This window comes from Pholis gunnellus (genome assembly GCF_910591455.1).
Source record: "Pholis gunnellus genome assembly, chromosome: 5".
Lineage (NCBI taxonomy): Eukaryota > Metazoa > Chordata > Actinopteri > Perciformes > Pholidae > Pholis > Pholis gunnellus.
In genome coordinates this window covers 19,894,798-19,915,718 of record NC_136531.1, presented here as the reverse complement: position 1 = coordinate 19,915,718, position 20,921 = coordinate 19,894,798, and the positions used below count along the sequence as shown (strand labels likewise).

The window sequence follows — 20,921 nt, the reverse complement described above, 5'->3', positions numbered from 1 at the left end:
AAAACACCCTACCAATGTCTGACCAGCTACTCTACATAGTGGCGCTATGCAACTGTATTTGTAGGAAAATATAAGTATTGGGTCCCGATGTTGCAAATACTCAATATCAAAAAGGCTTGGCTCAAGAGTGGAGATAAATAATAACCCTCAAAGATCATTAGACATAACAAACTGCATCAGAGTATTGCTTTTCAATCTTTGCGTTTTTTACCCAATTACATGGCAGTATATGGGGGTGTGTTAGCTATCACAGCTAATAATTGAATAGCAAGGACATCTCCAATAATTAACGTGCACAAATATATTCTTCTGTATAATTGCTTTACTGTGTCACCTGTTTCCTCTACTCACACACCCAGCTAAATAAAGACAACTAGTCGAACTTGCTCTTCCTTCCACTCTCCCTCCCTCCGTGTTTCCCTAACCCTAACTACAAATCCCAGGACTCCCTGCAACGATCAACAATGATAAAGTCAACTAGTTCTAGAGGAGAAAAGGATATGCATGTAAATGTGAGAACATGTAAACATACATATATAGATGTCCATGAATTCAAATACAAAAGTGTGCATTCATGCCGACACACATGGAAACACTAAGAGGACAGAGAAAGAAGCTGGGAATGTAATTAACTTTCAACTAAACTTCACTAGCCGATTCTTTTGTTTTTTCTCATGACAACTACATACGTGGACAGAATTGTGAAAAGCAGAAAGCCTTTTTGCCAAAAAGTAAGAGGGAAAGATTTAATAATTAAATCAATAAAAAAGGGGAAAATGGCCAGCAAACTCTGAAGTAGGAAGAAAAAAAGAGAAATGTGTTTAAAGGACCATGTGGTACCATGTGCTGCCTTCATTGGGTTCCTTGGTCTAAAATAAATCGAGATAAAAGGAAAAGAAGCAAAACAAGGCTATTTCTAACTGAGCACAGCTATTTAAAGTTCTAAGAGTATAGAGTGTAGGATACAAGGGACAACTGGGAATTTACCTCTGTGTTTTGTATCTTTTTTCCTGTATTTAGGTAAAAAGTGCTGGCAGACAGCAGCCATTTGCTGGTGTTGAAGATCTTTTAACGTATCTAACACTTCTGATATCATAGAAGCCACACCAGAAAAAAAAAACCCCACTGAGGAACAACGTTTTGTAGTTACAAAAATATCTCTAAAGTGAGTAATACTTTGATACCACCGCACAGAGACATAGAATGATTTTAAATAAAGCGTTTATTTTTTGTCTTTGTCCCTCGGTTTTGTGGGAGGGCCCAGTCGTTAGAGCTAGAACACCTAAATGACTGAATATTCACGGGGGCAAAGTGACAGCCTCTCTGGCTCCCTGTCAAAATCTCCTGTAGACCATCAACGTCACCGCACAGCAGAGTCTGTGTCACTGGATCGAAAAGTTAAACAATAAAATGAGTTTTGTAATGATTTCTCAGGATATTCAACCCTGTTTAAAGCAATAGTCGTGTATTATATAGTTGATGGGTTTCAATTCAGTCATCAATCATTTTCATCATGTTCTAGTTTATGGTAAAGTAGAATAAAACTACAAAAATAAGTATGTGTGACTATAAAAATCTAACTTTCTACACACCTATATACTAAATAAGAAGAGAATAACAATAAATGAACCAGATTTGACATTTTTGACCAATTCTTTCAAACCATTAAATGCTGTTTACTGGACCTTTTTTAGTGTTTGTATTAAAAAAAAAGTCAAAAGACAAGGTTAAACAAACATGTTTGAATGGACTTTTTGTTTGTCCTTCGAAATAGATGTGTGTGTGTGTGTGTGTGTGTGTGCTATTTCAGTGTGTATAAGTACTCTCTCAGTGTATGTATGGTCTTGTTTGTACCCGACCTTGTGTGCTTTTCTGCCTTTGCAGGATATTTTGTGTCATCATGTCTTTCGGTGAGTCTTTTTGCCTTTTTCCATGATGTTTTATGTGAGGTTATACGCTGAACTACTGCTGAGGTTCTGAAGCAACTACTAATTAACAGACATAAACTGGTGGGTATGTAGAAAAAGGAAGGGACTGTCGGCCGCAAACTGTCATTGTCCGACACTAGTGGACCACAGTGCGAAGGAGGAGGGGGGGGGATTGGTGAAGACGCCACAGTTTTCTCTTCTCATTCTTTCTTCATCCAGAGCACCAACATATGTTGTTTCACTACCTACGGTTTACAGCTGGCAAATTACCTCCAGCATTCGGGTAAATCCAATGATAAAAATAATCCTCTACCCACAGTAATTAGCCTTTGGTGTCAAATATGTTTTTTTCTCGGTCTTGTAGCTTCGTCAGATAAACACAAAAAAAAAAATAACAAGCCAGCAGATTTTAAACAACAAGCGACGAGGGACAGTGGTGTTTTCAGTGGCTTCCACACTGCCGTGTGAACGTGTTTCATTAAAGCCATGGGGTGGGTGATGATGAGGGACCGGCGTAACGTTAGAGAACAGAAGAGGGGCGTTATGTGCAGGGGAGCGGGGCGAGCAGGTGATGGAGGGTGAGAAAGGAAGGACACAAGTCGCAAATTGCAGTGGCTTTTGGTAAATACATTGGGAAGTGATAAATGACTTACCTGTTGGAAAACATCCGCTCCCTCATCGTAGTCCACTACCGTGAAGAAGAGCTTGTTGGAAAACGCAGATGAGTAACGCCACGAGTTTGCCAGGACCTGGTACTCCTCGTTCGCCTGCCTTTAAGAGAGAGAGAGAGAGAGAGAGAATGAGGAACAAAGAAACGTGAAAAGATGACAGGAGTAAGAAACAGAAAGTGTACACTAGATCCTTGGCAGTGTCTCTCTCGTCATCCAGCAGTGGTCAACATGGCATGTGAAGAAACCGTTTCATTCCTCTCTTCCCCGAACCTCATTTGTCATTTTATTTCTCTTATGTTCAAACGCAGCCCAATGAAGGCGTTATTTTCTCTACCAGCCATGGTCAGTCCAGTCCGTGCCCTTATCCTCCTACATGACAAGATAAACACGAAAATGCCAAGAGGCCGTCTCCCTTTTCTATTAGCTCCCTCTCTTCCCTCGTCGCTGACATTAGATATATGTCTCCTTCCATCTGCTAAAGTTCACTTTGACATAGTGTCTCGCGTCAACTGCCTCTCGTGCTGGCTTTAATTAGTTAGGAAATTGTCTGTCAGGATGTGTTATGTGCGGCGGTGTTACATTGTTATCTTTGGGGCTAATGTTACGTCTCTTTGAAGTGTCTACCGTTTCAAAAAGTCAGCGGAGATGAAGTTGAAAATCAGGCCAGCAGTGAGTACAGTGGGGCTCATCTCTCTTCCCTATCTTATCTGTGAACACCAATTTGCTGGAGTTGTCAACGTGTCACTGAGATATGGTTTTAACTGTCCTAAGGGTCCATGTTATTTATTTATTTCTTCTTTATTTACCTTCTGACAACTGTGCTAATGATGAAAGACTTTTTTTTAGGTTGCAGGGGTTTTTCCTTCTATTAAGAAATGTCATCATAATGGAGAAAAAACTATAAATTAACAAAGCAAAATAAAAACATATGTATATATATATTGTGAGAATGTAAGATGTTAAGTTGTTTGCGTCTTTCAGCATAAGACGCTTCAATGATGTTTTACAGCATTAATACGTTTTTTTCTTAGTAAACATTATCTGATTTTTCAAAGGGCATAAAAGATGTGTAACTTTAAACATTATACTATTCATTTTCAAACTTCATTTATACATGCAAATTAGCTCAACATACGTACGGCCCTTACCTGTATCCTTAATCTGCATTTAAATCAGTAATAAATGTAACTTTTGAGTGTGTTTCCCAAACCCAACCGGTCTCTACTACAGGATCCCCAACTTGAACTGATCATCGCGTTTGTGTTGAATTTAAAAGACAATGTGATGTTAAAAGTTTTCCGTTTGTTAATTTGTGTCCCATCTTATCAATGTGAGCATCACAGCCAACCAATTGATCTAAAACAAAGTCTCCTTATCTGTCACACCAGGGCAGATATTTATTACCACCTGACAATATAAATCAACACTGAATACAGGGGTGGATGCACTTCCTCTGCTACGGTGAAATATTTATTTCCAAAAAGTGAATAATTAAACAAGCAAAGGGAGAAGTAAAGAGTGCTTCTTGTTACTTGCCTTTTAAAAAAACAAAGAGAACCCACTCGGGTAAAGACAGCCATGGCCCCTAAACTGTACCTATAGGTTCCTATCCCATAAAGCTACAGTAACTCTAAACTGTACCTATAGGTTCCTATCCCATAAAGCTACAGTAACTCTAAACTGTACCTATAGGTTCCTATCCCATAAAGCTACAGTAACTCTAAACTGTTCCTATAGGTTCCTATCCCATAAAGCTACAGTAACTCTAAACTGTACCTATAGGTTCCTATCCCATAATGCTACAGTAACTCTAAACTGTACCTATAGGTTCCTATCCCATAAAGCTACAGTAACTCTAAACTGTACCTATGTTCCTAATATACTGGCCATCGATGTGCTTACAAATTGCAGAGTAAGAAAAACTATGCGCTATGGAACTGGGACAAAGCTGAAGAGTGATGTGGGTCTGAGGACCTCAGTGATTAGCTGTCTTTTCACTGCCCGAAAGTCCTCTTAACGCAGACACTCACGTCACCGTCTATCATCCATCCGTTACTCTAACTCTTCCTCTCTCTTTTTCTAACGATGAGATGCTGCTGGGGTGTTAATAAGAGAATGCCTGGGAAATGGAGGGAGAGACAGAGAGAGAGAAACAGAGATAGAGAGACAGAGATGGAGAGAGAGACAGAGAGAGACAGAGAGAGACAGACAGACAGACAAACAAGCTGATGGACAAAAACAGAAGAAGAATCAGACAGATGAAAACAGAAAAGGAAATAAACAAAGGAATAAGGGAGAATGAGAGAGGGTTGACATTAATGATTAAATCAGAAAATGTTATATAAATAAGGAGTATATTTTTTGTTATGAGGGAGAGAAATTGCTTCGGCGATAAATAGATGAACCAGGAACGCGTGTGTGTGTGTGCGTCGTGGATGTAATTATTGTTATTATTATTATTACTGTTGTACCGAGAATACATTCGTCGAGACCAGACTGCAGGATGTATACCGCGCATGCCAATGTGATGAACGTCAATTAGGCAACATTAGGCAAGCCTGGTTTCCACATTCGTCTATTTTTTGATTCAGGAATAAACAACTCAAACCTGGGTTTACGAAATAATAATACGAAGTAATAATAATAGAGGGGCTGATTTGTGGGATAATACAAGAAAAATATGCAGACCACCCGCCGCCTTTAGTTGCAACTCCGTCCATTTACAGGAACAAAGCACTTAACGAGGGCGTAAATGTGAGAGCAACCAGGAAAACAACAGTAAAAATGCAATGAAAAACAATCACAGCAAACCAGAAACATGAAATATAGAGACGCTGACTGCAATTCACATTACCCTGAGAAAAGCTTTACAAAATTAACAACTTTGGTTTCCTCTGTGTGCATGCTGTGTGTAATCCAAATGGGAGGCTCTGTACATTTTCACCCGGGTATGCGACAGTGCGCGTATTATCATACACAACAATGTCTGCAATAAATACACGAGTCCATCTGAATATAAAAATAACATATTTACTCCTCTGTTTACTCTTGCTCATCACGCTGCAGTCGTCTTGGTTTCGGTGTCGTAATAGCGTGAATCCAGTATTTGAGACATGAGGATCTCAGGAAACCTCGATACCAAAGTAGCTTCCAGGACCATGGACAGAGTCCAGTGCTGTGTGCAGAGCTGTCCATGGTCCTGAAATACTGGGATCGTCTGGGAGTTCAAGCTGTTTGGTTCAAATTGGAATTTATTGAAACTAAAAAAATGTAATCAAACCTCTAATCTAGTATTAGCATTTGGGGCTGGTCCCTGACCCCGCCCCATTGCTATTCTGCTGCAAACATGATTCAAGTCTGGTTTTGTAAATAGATTTAAAGCTTGCCATCGGGATTTTGGTCTCGTTGGCCTTGTTCTGTTGAATTTATTCATACCCTTTGGTAATACAGCCAGCTGGAGTCCCTTTGATCCAAACGTCAACGTCAGCCACAGGTTTTTGTTATGTAATGGTGTTTTCTGTGCTTCCCCAAGGTCTATACATCTATATGTGCATGTGGAAGAAGCGTACATGAATTATCAGATGAGTTCTAGGACATTGTATGCTTGTGTGTACGCGTTTTGTGGACGTGTGACTTGAGAGCTCACAGACCCTTCCACTGTACGTGAACTTCAGTGCACTGAGAAACTACAGAGGCTGTCAAGGTAGGAGCCATGCAGATCATGGCCTAAACAAGGTGCTCCGGCCTCGAGTGTGTCTGTGTGTGTGTGTGTGTGTGTGTGTGTGTGTGTGTGTGTGTGCATACCTGCAGACAGAACACTGCCTTTGAGGCTGCAGGGCAGTGAACATGACGATGACAGAGTAGTTCCTGGGTGGGGCCTTGACGAAGCGACGGAATTTGTCCCCGTTCATCCGGACGACCGAACGCCGAGAGGACCACTCCATCATCTGGTCAACCTTCTCCGACAGCATGTTCTGAACACACAGACAAGCAAAAGGGCAGCGAGGACATTGCATCCACATTAGGATTTTCAGATTCAAACAGAAACCCTTTCCCGGTGCGTCCAACAATGCAAAGCGACAGCAGATTCAAAATAAAGGCCTTTGAATTATTTAAAATGTTAAAAACACTTCCATCCAGTTGCAGAATAGAACTGCAACCGGATGGGATGGGAAGTGCATTTACTCAAGCACAGCACTTCAGTGCATTCTGGAGCTACTTGTACTTGAGTGAGTATTCTTCATTGTATGCTACTTTACACTTAACTGAAAGTACATATAATACTTTTTACTCCAGTACATTTATCTGACAAAATATACAAACCATATAAAATAGGATGCATTGTAAGATTACTGTTTAATAGTGTGTAAATGTTATGCCATGTTACAATTAATATTAACATGCTGCTTATACATTAATGCATTAGTAGTAAGATATACAATAATATACTGTTAAAATTAGTACTTTTACTTTGGATACTTTATTAAGTAAATCTTGCTGCTAATACTTTTGACCTTTAACGTTTCACTTGAAATGGAGTATATGCTGTGGTACTGCTTCTTTTACTTTGGTAAAAGATATCAATACTTCTTCCACCACCGCTCCTGTCAGAGAGGAAACAAGCCTGTATAAAGAAACTGCAAAGACATTCTGGTACAATCGTATTAAAATGACCCATTTGTAGCATCCGCTGATATCACCTTGGTTTAAAAACGGGCAACGTCTCCTAAAATCTGACATTCAAAACATCCAAAGACCAGCCAGGAGCCGTACTGTATCTGCTAAATGCTTTGAAAGTCAAACACTGATACACAGCAATGTGCTACTGAAAGGTTTGACTTCTGGCCTTTTTTGACTAATGGGATCCAATACAAAGAATCTGGAATATAACAAACCTAACCATTATTTACAGAAGAAGGAGCCCCGACTTAGCAGTCTAGGTGTGTGTGTGTGTGTGTGTGTGTGTGTACAGTTCTTGGCTGTGTTTGTGTGTGAATGTTAGGAGTCTGCTGCTGATTAAATCCAGTCAAGGCTTAGCTGAAAGGTCACAACAGAGTCAGCGTCGGAACACAGCGCCATAAAAAGGTACAACAACAACAACAACAACACGCCGCATACAGCAGCTGGTGCCTGAGTAAGAATCGTAGGCTTAAATGCTTATAAGAGCAAACTCACATGGTGTGTGTGCGTCTTCAGACGGGCTGTGTGATTGTGTCGCTGTTAGTTCTCAGCAGGACACCGCTTAGTACCAGCATCATCTCCGCCAGACTTGAGCTCTGAAGTCATGACTGAGGAAATACTGAGACTGCTGATGAGACACTTGTTGTTTCCCTTTCTGCTGATCACACTGTACAGCAGCAACTCTGTACGGGAGGCATATTTCAAATTGACCCAGAAAACTTTTTGTGATGTAGACTGAGCTACATCTATTTTTTATTTTTTTTTTTTAACTAAAAGAGCATTGTAGTCCGATATTAATTGCATGCTTTGGGTTGATAAATTCTACTCCTAGGATTAGTAGTAATATAATTGACTTTTGTCTAATGGATCTGCGCTAAGCAGCTTTCCTACCCAATCAGAACGGCAGTTTATCTTGGAAAGGACCAAATGTATCAACGCCCCCCGGCTCAAACAGAATGAATGAAGCAGGAATACCTGCCTTTAATAGGGATTTCATTAGCTAATGGTATATGAATCAGTTTAAATGTCAAAGCATATTACTTCAGCATGTTCTAAAAGTTATTCATAAGACGTATGGGTACAACGCAATTCATACTTCTTGCTCTCAATTGCCAGCCGGCATAAGCATGCAGGTCTTGCTGCGCAGCAGAGAGGAGTGACAGGCTTTCTGTGGCAGCACTCTTTCAAATCTCCAGTCTGCAAGGTGTTCACACCGGGTGTGAGGACTAACGCATTATGGCGGCAGCGTCCAAGGCCGCTCCATGTGCAGACATCATCCCGCTTTCTACCCAGGAGTTTGCTAGTATTGGCTCAAGTATGGCAGCAGCTAAATAATTTAGAACTGCGTCTCACTCCTACTGCTAATCAGGCACAAAATCTCTCTCTCTATATATATATATATATATATATATATATATATATATATATATATATATATATATCTCACACACACACACACACATATGCACAAACATTAGGTAATAGGCCTGGCTTCAGTCACGAAGCACAGCTGTAGACTAAATCTCTCAAGTAAACTGCCTGGAGACAAGATCGACGAAGACAAACAAAAAACAAAAATTGGAAGCGATAAAGACGAGAGCGCGAGAGAAAAATACACACAATAGTATGTAATGCGTTTCTGCTGTACTGCTCGTTCACTTCACACAATGTAATACACACTCCAGCGTTAATGAGCCATGTATAATGAGAGGTGAGATGCACTAAGAGAAACAGCACACAGGGAATACGACACACACACACACACACACACACACACACACGGGTGTGCACGTCCAGAGGAGGTTCAAAGTGCTTCTTGTACACCTTTGCTTTTTTTTTGCCTTTAATTTATCCAGCAAGCTTTTACCCGTGTGCATTCAGCCTCAAAAGGAGAGCTGTCAGTCCTGGATGTCAATCATACCAGCAGTAATGAAGCACTTCCTTACTCATGTTGCACGCACACACACACACACACCCACCCACACCCACACACACACACACACACACACACACACACACACACACACACACACACACACACGAAAAATGAGAAAACACACAAGAGTACTACTTGTGAGGGCATTGTTGAGATCAGGACAGTTGCAAAGAGAGAATACTTTTTATTATGGAGTGCATGTTTTGAAGTAAAAGCTTCGTCATTTGAGGAGAGGTGGGTCTTAAAATGTACAATTATACCATTGCTGTTTAAAAGGTATCTAGTTATGCCAAGTTTGGGAGTATCATTTGGCATTATACTACATATTCTCTATGTCTTATGCTCAAACTGCATTAGTCTGCATTGATTGCCCCTCTTAGTACAGTACGTGTAATAATGGTTTGTGCCACTGATACGAATGACTTACTGCATATGAAAGGTGTTACATCTCGATCCGATTAGTCCTTTAATCTAGTGCTGAATGAACACGAGAAACGGGTTGAATTTTGCATCACAGGCAAACTTCTTATTTAAATCTGACCTCTCAAAACAGGGAAATGGAAATAAAAGGCCGTCTCAAATAACAGCTTCACTCTTTGTTTGAGTTAACGACCACTATTGGAGAGTTCACACTGATCAATATTGTCTGTACAAAAGTGTTAAAAATGCTCCTAAGGAGCAATGCATGCACAGGGCTATTTAAACACCTTATGTTAGACCTTCAAGTGACTCCCACACATCAGTGTTATGGCTCCCTACTTGACGTGAGCCACACACAAACATGTACAATACATAAGCACTCCAAACAGCCGAGGACCATTAAAAACATTTATTCTCTACCCCGCTGAGCACAGAGGGCCCTACTATGAATCACATCTAGGGTGTGTGTGTGTGTGTGTGTGTGTGTGTAGGTGTGTGTGTGTGTGTGTGTGTGTGTGTGAGAGAATAAGATGCAGAAATGGTGTGCAGATGTCCTGCTTCATCCATCTGATTTTCTGTTGCTTCCTCTATGTATGTCATAACCACACACCCCCCCCCCCCCCCCCACACACACACACACACACACACACACACACACACACACACACACTCTATAGGTCATAGGGTATGCAGCAGACTGTATCTCCGTTTTCCCTTCCTAGCATTCCCTTTATCTCATGATGTCATTTTCCCTGTTGGCGTCTTTTCAGCAACTCCATGTTCTTCCCACATTCCTTGCAAGTCACTACGGCAACCTGAGAACCGCCCATCATCGCTACATCAAGAATAAAAGGCTGAGCGAATGAAAATGACTTTTCGAGAGGAACATTCTCGCTGGCGGAGCGTCCTCAAACTGAGAGAAGGAGATGACGACGAGAAGAGGAAAAAAGCGCTCCGAGGAGCATCAAGCTGATACGAGCAGATAGAGGAGAATAAATGAGGAGGGAGAGTGAAAATAAGAGACGGGGCGATGACACATGGAGTGTAAGGCAGAAGTGACTCATGCACTGATGACCACACGGCGAGAGGTTATGAAAGAAGACGGTTAGTTTATCAGGCGGCCAGTTATTCAATCAAGCGGGCACTCTGCCGGCCCAAAAAGAACCGTCAACCCATCAGTCCCGCTGGGGGTAACCAGTCAGTCGGTTCATTTATTTAGTCAGCGAATCAGCTGAATGGAAATGCGTGAAGTTCATGTCAGTCAGTCACTGAATCAGCGTATTAAGCAGGCACTCAGGTGGTTAGTTAGTTTGTCTATTAGTCAGCTGAGTCGCTCAACCGAGTAATTAGTCAACGAAGTCCTTTAAAAGCGGACCTGCTACTGGAGCCGGAGCAGACGCACACATTAGGCTTCCTGACACACCACAATCAAGTGTATGAAACCATCCACGCAGACACGAAAGCCAAACTTATTTTACATACTTCATTCTCTCCTCAGGTAGACATAACGCCACTAAATCTTTATAGCAAATAGTTGATTGCAGTAGTAATGCTCGGCAGCCCGTATATTCTTGTAGTTACTAGATGGGGACGGTTTTCCCCGGCCAGAGGTTTGATCTGCGAACCTTCCCCATGAAAAGCCAACAGTATTTGTTGAAAGCACAATCCCCAGCTCTGAGCGGTCTAACCAGAGGTCTATTGTGAGTGAATGGGCCTCGGCTTTGGCCATCATGCTCCTAACACTTCCTCCAATTCTCCATTGAAAGGGGGATTACTGGAAATTGGCTTGGTACAACAAGGAACAAAGACTCATCTCTCAACCTCTCTCTCTCTCGCTCGCTCTCAGAGACGCACACACACACACACACACACACACAAAGAAGTACACTCCAAAAGAAACAACATATTGCATGTCCATTTCTAGTCCTTGTGATGCCTTTGTGACTTTCTGTGCTGATCTAAGACAAAGAATACTTGCACACGTGCACGCTAGGGCTGCACGTCACAATACGATATATCGCAATATATTGCAATACTGTTTTTTACAGAAAATGTAAAAATAGAGCTGAAAAAAACAACTTGCCGTGTACCACCTGGATAGTCTAGTACTGGTGGTGCAACGGGTCATAAAACTCACGGTTCGGATCGGATCACGGATCAGAGTCACGGATCGGATCAGCACAAAAGAAAAAAGGGAGCAAATATAACTTTTATAGATCCCTGATCATGTTTTGTTTGCCGCTGGTACTAATTGCAGATCATTGATGATCCATAATGTCAGATACAGATCCCTTTGTTGTTTGATTATAGCAGCTGGTCTACAAAGCTCCTTCTTTTGCCACCATCCCAAACATCAGTTCATCTGATGTCTGTAAACCATCAATAATTCTACACGTTATCCTTTTGCTTTGTTAAAGTCATTTATAGTGTTTTCACTAAAAAGGCACACGATTCAAATGATTAGGAATTAAAAGATTGTATTTTCATTGATTAAAATAAGATCTTATTAGTAGTTTTAATGATTTATCATAAGCTGCTTAGAGCTAGTGTAAACCGGTTCCCTCTCTAATATCCATTTATTAATAATAATAATTATATTTTGAAAGGGAGTGAACATGAAGATGACATGTGACAAACATGCTTTTTGCCTCAGTTTGTTTGCTAGCAGACCACACACACACACACACACACACACACACACACACACACACACACACACACACACACACACACACACACACACACACACACACACACACACACACACACACACACACACACACACACACACACACACACACAGGGTGGTAATAAGGGAATCCTGTTAATAAAGGGTGGCAGAGAACAGTTCATATGGTGTGATGTAAGCACATATTTTGAGAGTGTGTCTGTTTGAGTCACTTTGCCTGTCGGAGCCATTGTCTTCATCTCTCACCTCCATTGAATCAGACCAGCATGCTTTCATATTGCCAGCTCCATATTTGTCAGCCCATAATCTGCGATTTCCAGAAATATCATGACTTGTCGATGGAGGGGTTGAGGGTGGGGATTTGTCAGCTTATCTTCCCAATAACAATTATTTGAAATAAACGTATTCCCCCCCCGCCTTTGTCCACGCGTCTTCCCACCCGTCACCCTCTAGTGATTTGATTTGATTTTTTTATCTTTCCCCCATTAGCGCCAGAGGTTCTGTCTCCCTCTGTCATGCTTATAGAATATCTGAAGATTTTTCTGCCTTGTTTCTTCTTTTTTTTTTGCTTACAGATTTCAGCTCCCCCCCCCCCCATAACAGTTTAAATCTTCTGTCATTTCCTTTCCCTTAGGGTGCCTGTTAAGTATTTTGTCATTGTTGGTTTAGTTTCATCAAGTTAACTTTTGTTAGACGGTTTAAATGGCATTTAGGAGGAGTAATAAGACTGATGTAAAAGCTGTGGAAGCGATTAAAACACAATAGGGTTTGGTTGTGGGTGGCTAGGTTAAATTCCCCCCCATTCATCACATTATAAGACAATTTAATTAAGACCACAAACTAAATTAAGTCCTTCAAATTGTCTGCACTGGAGGCCATTCTGAGCTTTAAGATCATGTTTTAACGTTTTGTTTTTTTTGTTCTTTCTATTTCTAGAGTTGCTGCGAGTGGGTTTTCTGTTTTTGACTTGTATTGGTTATTTCCATCTGTAAGGCCTGTTGTGGAGGAAGGAGAAACATATGGGGGGATATTTTAACAAACACTGTATGAAGTGGTCTAACTAATCCCAGTCATTTAAACCGTCAACATAGTGAATATAACTGATTGTACATATATTACATTCGATCAGCCGCAGAGCAGAAGTAGAATGCGACGGGTGATTGTTTATTCACTCTGCTTGACCTCCGCTCACCCCTTCTTTCCCCTTTATTTTTCTTTTGCAGATATCATTTCTCTGGGGAAGCACAGAGCTCCAATTGGGTTACGGAGCATCAGCGCAGGTTGATTTTGTTATAAAGGCATCCTAATAAAAAAACTGTGGATGGACACACAGGGCCAGTCCTACTGTAAAAAAGAACAATAGGGAGTCAACTTCAACACTCGGGGAGCGAGCATATGGTCACTATAAGCTAAATGAAGCCAAGGGATGGAAGGATGGAAGGAGGAGAAGAAAGTAAATGAAAAAAAACAACGGATGGTGAGGAAGGATGAATGGAGGGAAATCACCTGCAAGAAGTAAGAGAGAGAGAGACAAATAGAGAAGCAGAAAGCAAAGGGACACAGTAGATAATAACATGATAAATGAAGAAAGTCAAGACAGACATTAAAACAGCAGAATATGGCGACAGAGCTCCGACTGACACGCAGCTCGTGTTATTGTTTCAGGTTTGCGATTGTATATGCTTACAATTTTTAAAGCCAGTAATACCGTACACGGCTAAACATGATCGTGGGCGCAAATAGGTTAAAAAAAAACAACAACATGTCAACACTGAGGTGATGCTAGTTTCCACCCGGTGCCGACTGGCCAATGACGATATTAGCGCGTGACAGTTGAGGACTTAAAAAGGACTTTACTTCCCTTCAAGCTCAAGATCACTCCAAACAAAACTCTTATTTCAATGCATGTTCATCAATGCACGGATACACACAGTGTGTCTTAAGCCTCAGCACTGTCACACACCCAACAACCGGACAAGCATCACTATGACATTTCTGTAATGATCCCAAAACATAAAAGGTTTCCTTACTTTGTTTTTTTTGCTTTTTTAGTAGCCATAAGCAAGTGATAAAGGGAGCGTATGCTTATCTGGCAGAATGCAAGGCAAAACAAATCTGTGTGTAAATTAGTTTGCTCGAGGTTTTACATTCGTTGGGGGGATTTCAGAAAAGCTTACAGCAAGTCAACATCAGGTGAAACTTTGATTAAAAAAAAAAAAAATTGCATCGCAGGATTTATAAAAAATAAAATGCTAATTCAAATTCCCTGAGGGATTGGGCAGGAACATCTATGCATGGCAGAGAGGTACTGTAGGAGATGATTTTTTTTTTTCTGTACGGCAAAAATCGGTGGTACCCTTGAGCCAGGCACCAGGCAGGTATAGGCAACTGTTAGGTAGTCCATGCTTCTGCTTCACCAGGCTGGGTCAGTTGGGCACACATCGATGCGTTTAGCTGTCTGTAAGCCCAGAGGAAGAAATATTAAGAAATGCTCCTTCGTGCGGTGAGGTAGTTGACTTTCAAGAGCAATTTTTCTAATTCAGGTCAAAACAAAAACAATCACACTTTAGAAAGCACCCGAGAGCTAACCGGCGTTGAACTCTTCTGCCCTCGGTAAAAGAAAAGGAACAAAACAATCAAAAGCAACTTCAGACACAAAGACAAATCTATTTACCTGCTTCGAAAACCAGAAGGAATGTTTAAGAAAAACCGAGTGGAGATAACACAAATGGAGCCCTAGAGTTGTGTTGGTTGCAGCAAAGAGCCATTCTCTTGAATTTTGAAAAGAACACAGAGCCAATATGTGGGCTCCTCCATCTCCCGGACACATGAGTGATTCACCACGACGTAGGGGACACGGTGCCATTAAGTCTCCCCGTGCCTTATTATCTTTACTTCAGCTCACTCTTACTCTTCCTCTGAAGGAAAGAAATGTTCACGGCTTGTTACTCAAGGTTGTTTATGCTAAGTGTTGGGCTTCAAACATGTGTGTTGTGTTATGTGATCAGTTGATTCAGGCACAAAGAGTATCCAAATAGTATATTCAGCTTGCTTAGTGATTATGAAAGCCCGGGTCAGCTGTGGGTGGTCTAATGGTTTAATTAAGCACTGAGAGGCACAGTTTGATGTGCCGCCACATAACTATCTTGCATCAAATTAGAAAGAAAAACATACTCAAAGGATTTCAGTCAAGGGTGTTAAGGGCAATGAAAGGTTGTGTGTGTGTGTGTGTGTGTGTGTGTGTAAACGTTTTTTTAGCAATTAAAGGGTATAATTAGTATATGATGCCGTAATAGTGCGTAGCGGGAGGCGATGAGGAGGAAAGTTAGTCGCAAAGACAAATTCTGTAACTCATAATGAAATATGAGTTGTGAGGTAATACTCGGGCGAACATTACCTCAATACTGGAGTAATCTGACACACACTGAGGGGTTGAGCTTATTACACTGCTAATCTTTTAGCACTGTAAAACCAAGCAGCCTGCTAAATAATCCCCATCAGCAGCCAAGTAGCAAAGTCAGTTCTCACTCCGAGCCAAAATTAGTTTTTTTTCTTGGGTGGGGGGGGAACTAAAAATATTATAATTCATCTGAACGCTTCACAAGCTTTGCACCAGTCAGTTCATTGTGAAGGATTTTATTGTGAAGGATTTATAGCTTCCTGTAGCAACTGCAAATGCACCAAAAGTAGACTTGCGATAGGGACAGTTTTCAGCGGATAACAAAACAAAAACAGCAGCCACAGTGAGTTTGACAGATGAAAAAAAAAAAAAAAAGGGGGATGTGATAGAAACACCGGCGACATCGTTCACGCTACTCAATCATCCCTTACTTACATTAGGCTAAGTGACAGGTGTCCACATGGTAAGACATTTTCCTATATCATCATAAAAGGCAAACACATTTCCAATTGTCTTACTTCTCGTTTTCAATAATCACCCTTGCCTAACCGCTGGGGAGCGCTGTCCGATAAAACACAACAGTGGAAAAAAGTATATATATACTGTATACTGTCACATCCCTGTTTCCAGTTTGCTGAAGGTACACCGACAACAATAATTAGTGTTAAAAAAGAAGGGACGTTTAAGATGAGAAAAGACAGAGAGACACACACACACACACACACACACACAAAGGTGGCAACTGCTGGCTCACGTGTGAAGCAAAAGACGGAGACGACGTGGGAGTGAGGGGTCTGGGTTCAGAACAGGTCCTGACGGTGTGAGTCTGTCTTGACTACCAGCTCAGCTGCCGTCCTCTTCTCTGCTCCACGGGTGTGCTGTGTGCCACTGCTGTGGTGCCCTTTAGCTCTGAACCCTCCATCTACTCCTCTCTCTCTCTCTCTCTCCACACGTCTTTTTAGCTTTATGCACCTGCAGACTGTGCCAATCTGCCTGCCCTGCAGTGATCATTTGTAACGGTCAGAGTCAGGGTCAAGTGCACAATGCCCATACGAGCATATTAGAAATACAAGTGTAAATGGCCTAGTATGCAACCCCATTAGCCTTTGGGAGTAACAGTGTTAGTGCCTAATAACTGTGAGCCTAATGTGTTCCTAATTAGCCTTAAAAGCCAGCATTCACCTTTGTTATCTGCTTCTGCTAGGTGAGCATTCAGTCTCACCAGGCCTATTACTAAATAGCAGTTTTTGAATGAACTTCTTAAAGAGAACAAAACAAAACAAAACAAGTATACCTGACTTTATTGTGGAAACACTATCCACATGGGTTAGTACCTTAAAACAGAAATTCAACCCTCGGCTGCCTACAACGCCTACAACTAAGGATGCACCGGCACCACTTTGTTCCAGTCCAAGTCCAAGTACTTATATTTAGATACTTGCCAGTACTGATATGAGTACTTAATAATACCATTTCAGTGCTAACATTGACTTTGAAAACATGTTTTATTTTCATCATAATGTTAAACGATTCATGCTGTTAAACAGTTAAAAGGAAATATTAAAATGTATTAAAAGAAAATCCTGAGTAAAACTCAGGAGTCTAGTCTGTCTGTCTGTCTCTTTCATCTCTTTTTGTGTCTCCCTAAAGCTTTTTTTAGGAAATAAAAACTTACTTGCGATTATGGTTTTTATTCATTCTATTCAGATGTAAACTATTACTTGGCGACCACCCATCTTAAGCTTTTGGTGTGACACAAAGTGCTGTATTAGTCCAATGACTCACAGCGGGTTTCCCCCCCACCCACAGAGAAAAAGTATTACTAATTTTAATATGCAGAGGAAACTCTGATTACTCATATAGTTGCCCTTAAAATAAAATGTGACCATAGCTAAATATTCTGAGTGGTGTGCAAATGTGTGGGAAAAGTAGGGCGGTCAAGTTATTTTCCATGAGCAATAAATTAGACACAGAGGAGGAGGAGCAGGAGGAGAGACTGTTATATTTGAAGGCTGCATTTATGCATCGTCCTTGGTCTTTTGATACGATTACTGTTGAAACGTATTGTAAAAAAATAAGAGCTCAGAGAAGACAATTGCTTTTAGACCTGAATGGGTTGGCCTACTGACTAAAGAGCTCATTTCAGAAGAAGCCAGCAATAAAGCCACCAGAGAAAAGCGGCTGTCCAGAACCTCTCTTGTTTCACTGCCGGCAAAAGAATTGCGTGTGTTAAAGCTTTACCCCGTGTCCGAGTTGCTCTGAATGCAGGCTGCGATGACAGTAATGAAACTTCTTCTCGCCCGCCGCCAACTGCAAAGTGGTGTCGGTCTCGCGAGGGGAAATGGTGAGCTAGTTGCACTAATCATAGCGAGCCCTGAGCTCGGCTGCTGAGACTAATTGGCTGGTCAATAATCTGAACAGCTGGGGAAAGGGAAGTGACCACCAGTTGAAACTAGGGGTGCAACGATCATTACAAATCAAGCTCCTCATTAAAAGACATGATCCGGCAGCCGTAGTTCAAAGAACCTTCTCTTACTCTCCCGTGTTTATGTGTGACTGCAGTGGAATCAGGCAAGGCTTTTCCAGCTGGGGGGGTTGTTATATTATTCAATAAAACAATGATTTTGCCATGATTTTGCGGGAACCATACTCCAAAATACAAAAGTTTAATTATATTCCTGCCACTCATGTGCCCTATAGTCCCCCAAACGTTTGGGGCGCAGGCTCACCTCTCTGATAGGTTGACTCACTGTGTGTAGAAGCCTGCCATTGGCTGTGTATTGCGGGCGCTATATGCTCCTCCCCTTTCACGCTCTACGCTATCTATTTTGCAACGGCACCGTCGTCGCATTCCGGGGCTTAGTGGTGGCCAAGGTTTAAAAAAAATAAAATAAAAACAAGCCAGAGCATCTCTCCCCCCCCCCGCCCCCTACATCAGTATGATGATGATGGGTGCAGCCAGAGCATTCTGCAGCAGCAGGAGACAGTACAGATAGGCCTGGCTATGAAAGACTACTTCTCTGATGACTCAAACAATGACACATGATGGGTCGTGACTACACTTTGATGTTGATTCCAGATGACCCTCGCCAAGCATACAAGATTAAAAAGTGGTGCCATTTAAAATCATCCATCAAAATGCTTCTCTCTCTCTCTCTCTCTCTCTCTCTCTCTCTCTCTCTCTCTCTCTCTCTCTCTCTCTCTCTCTCTCTCTCTCGCTCTCTCGCTCTCTCGCTCTCTCTCTCTCTCTCTCTCTCTCTCTCTCTCTCGATAGGTGAAAGTGATGATGGGCTTGTTAGGAGGTGTTGGGAAAAACTACTTTGCCACTCAATTTGATACGTTACGCTTCCATACTGAGGTAATGATGTGAGTGTGTGCCCGTGTTTATCTGAAGATATGAAGAGTTTGTAGTGATAGCACAGCTGCCGATTCCCTCGCCGCATGAGACTTGCAATCTAAAATAACAGGCATTACAGGGCACGTCTCGGTGAGTGAAATAAGCAAGGAGTAACTTATAGACATATAGGCTTACAAAAAAAAAAAAGACCATTGACCAAATCAAATACAGTATGTCCTTTGTGTAAACATAGCAATGTCCATTGTGGTTACTGTCACTCCAATGACATGAAGCAACTTTACAAAAGAGTAAAAACAGCCGTTGAGTAAAACGAGTGGGAGAGAAAGGGAAAGAGACATTTAGCATTTATCCTGACTACGGCTTTATGCTAAACTGCTTCAGTTCATCATGTTATACTGCCTATTTGCTGTGTGTGTGTGTATTTAATAACTTATTTTTGGGGCAGATATAACCCGTCAGTTAGACGGAGTATCTCAATGCAATCGAGCGGAGGAGGAGGAGGACGAGCACTTTTCTAACTTTTTCTTTCGGGGCTTTCCCTTTCAGGTGGATTTTTTTCGGTCAGGTTAAAGGTTAAAGGTTAAAGGTTCCTAAAGGTTAAAGATGCCGGCCCCTTAGCGCCCCCGCCCCCGCCCCCCCAACCTTCTCCGGCTGCATCCATGACGCTGCTCTGTGGTCCAACATCTCCCGGGTGTGACCGCGTTCGACGGAGCGAATGAGAAGCGGGAGAGACCGCGGCGATGATTTGACTTTCCCTGGAGAAATGAAAGCTTTCAAAAAAAAAAAAAAAAAGAGCTATGTTAACATAATTCAATAATTCATAACCGGTCTGATTAACTCTAGGTGTAGCGTTACCGAACAAGGACTTACTCTGGCCACCAGAGCGCTATCCTAGGGTCAAACAAGGCCAGGCGGAAATCTGCCTCGCTCACTTTGTCTCTCCAGCTTTTCTCGTCTGTACAACTCTCATGACAAGTGTTTTCAATAAGGCAGGTCTTATGACAGCCTCTCTACCATGCAGAGAAAGGCAAAGGAACACACACACACACACACACACACACACATTCACATTCACAGTCTTTAGCCCTGTGCAGAGTGTTAACAGGCTTCCTGCCAGTGAAGCAGAAAGACTAAGAGTTTAATAAGACAGAATCATCAGATATCTGCGACAGGCAACATGTACACACAGCTCCACTGTATGCCTTTCAATCTAACAACCTAGTACACAGTGGAGACTTTGTGTAAGCATGTGCATATGTATTAAACGCGAATATACTTGTGTGTTTATGAGTGCGTCTTTGTGCAGCTGTGCGCGCGTACGTGAGCTTGTGTGGCCTGCGAACCGTCACAGCGACACAGGTCTGTCTGGGAGGATAAGAGTGAGACGTCTTATCAGCCATAAGCCAGACAGACACACACACACACACACACACACACACAGTGGTATTATATGCCACCACATATCAGCTATACAGCAAGGTCTGTCACAGTAAGGGGGGGGGGGGCAAAGAGGGAAGGGAGTGGAGGCGAACGAGGAGGGGAAAGTTGAGGGATAAATAAAGAAAATGGAATGAGAAGAGCAACGACAGAGGAGAAAAATGTATGCAAATGAGAGATTGCAGCATTTCTCTCTGGAGATAAGGAGTGATAAAAAAAAAAAGACAAGTTATGGATGATCAGACAAGAGGTATATTAGCCATTTGGAGTTTGACAGAAGGTCCACCGTGGCTAAGTGGAGAGCAGGGCCGTCCTTCAATCAGAGGATCGGTGGTTCGATCCCTCGCTCCGGCTCCGTTAGTTGCATGTTGCATGTCAATTTGTCCTTGAGCAAGACACCTG

General features: G+C 41.8%; 1 protein-coding gene across 2 annotated transcripts in view; it reads right to left on the bottom strand.

Moving 5' to 3' along the window:
• Nucleotides 1-20,921, bottom strand: part of tusc3 (tumor suppressor candidate 3) — a 62,375-nt gene that overhangs the window by 32,706 nt on the left and 8,748 nt on the right. Inside the window, exons 2-3 of one of the 2 annotated variants that reach the window (XM_079158905.1) lie at nt 6,404-6,573; nt 2,582-2,699 (exon numbers count right to left, since the gene is read on the bottom strand). In XM_079158905.1, coding sequence (XP_079015031.1) covers nt 2,582-2,699; nt 6,404-6,573 — 288 coding nt within the window. Of the gene's footprint in view, nt 1-2,581; nt 2,700-4,629; nt 4,656-6,403; nt 6,574-20,921 lie in introns of those variants that run through there. The other variant, XM_079158904.1, reaches the window with a different exon arrangement.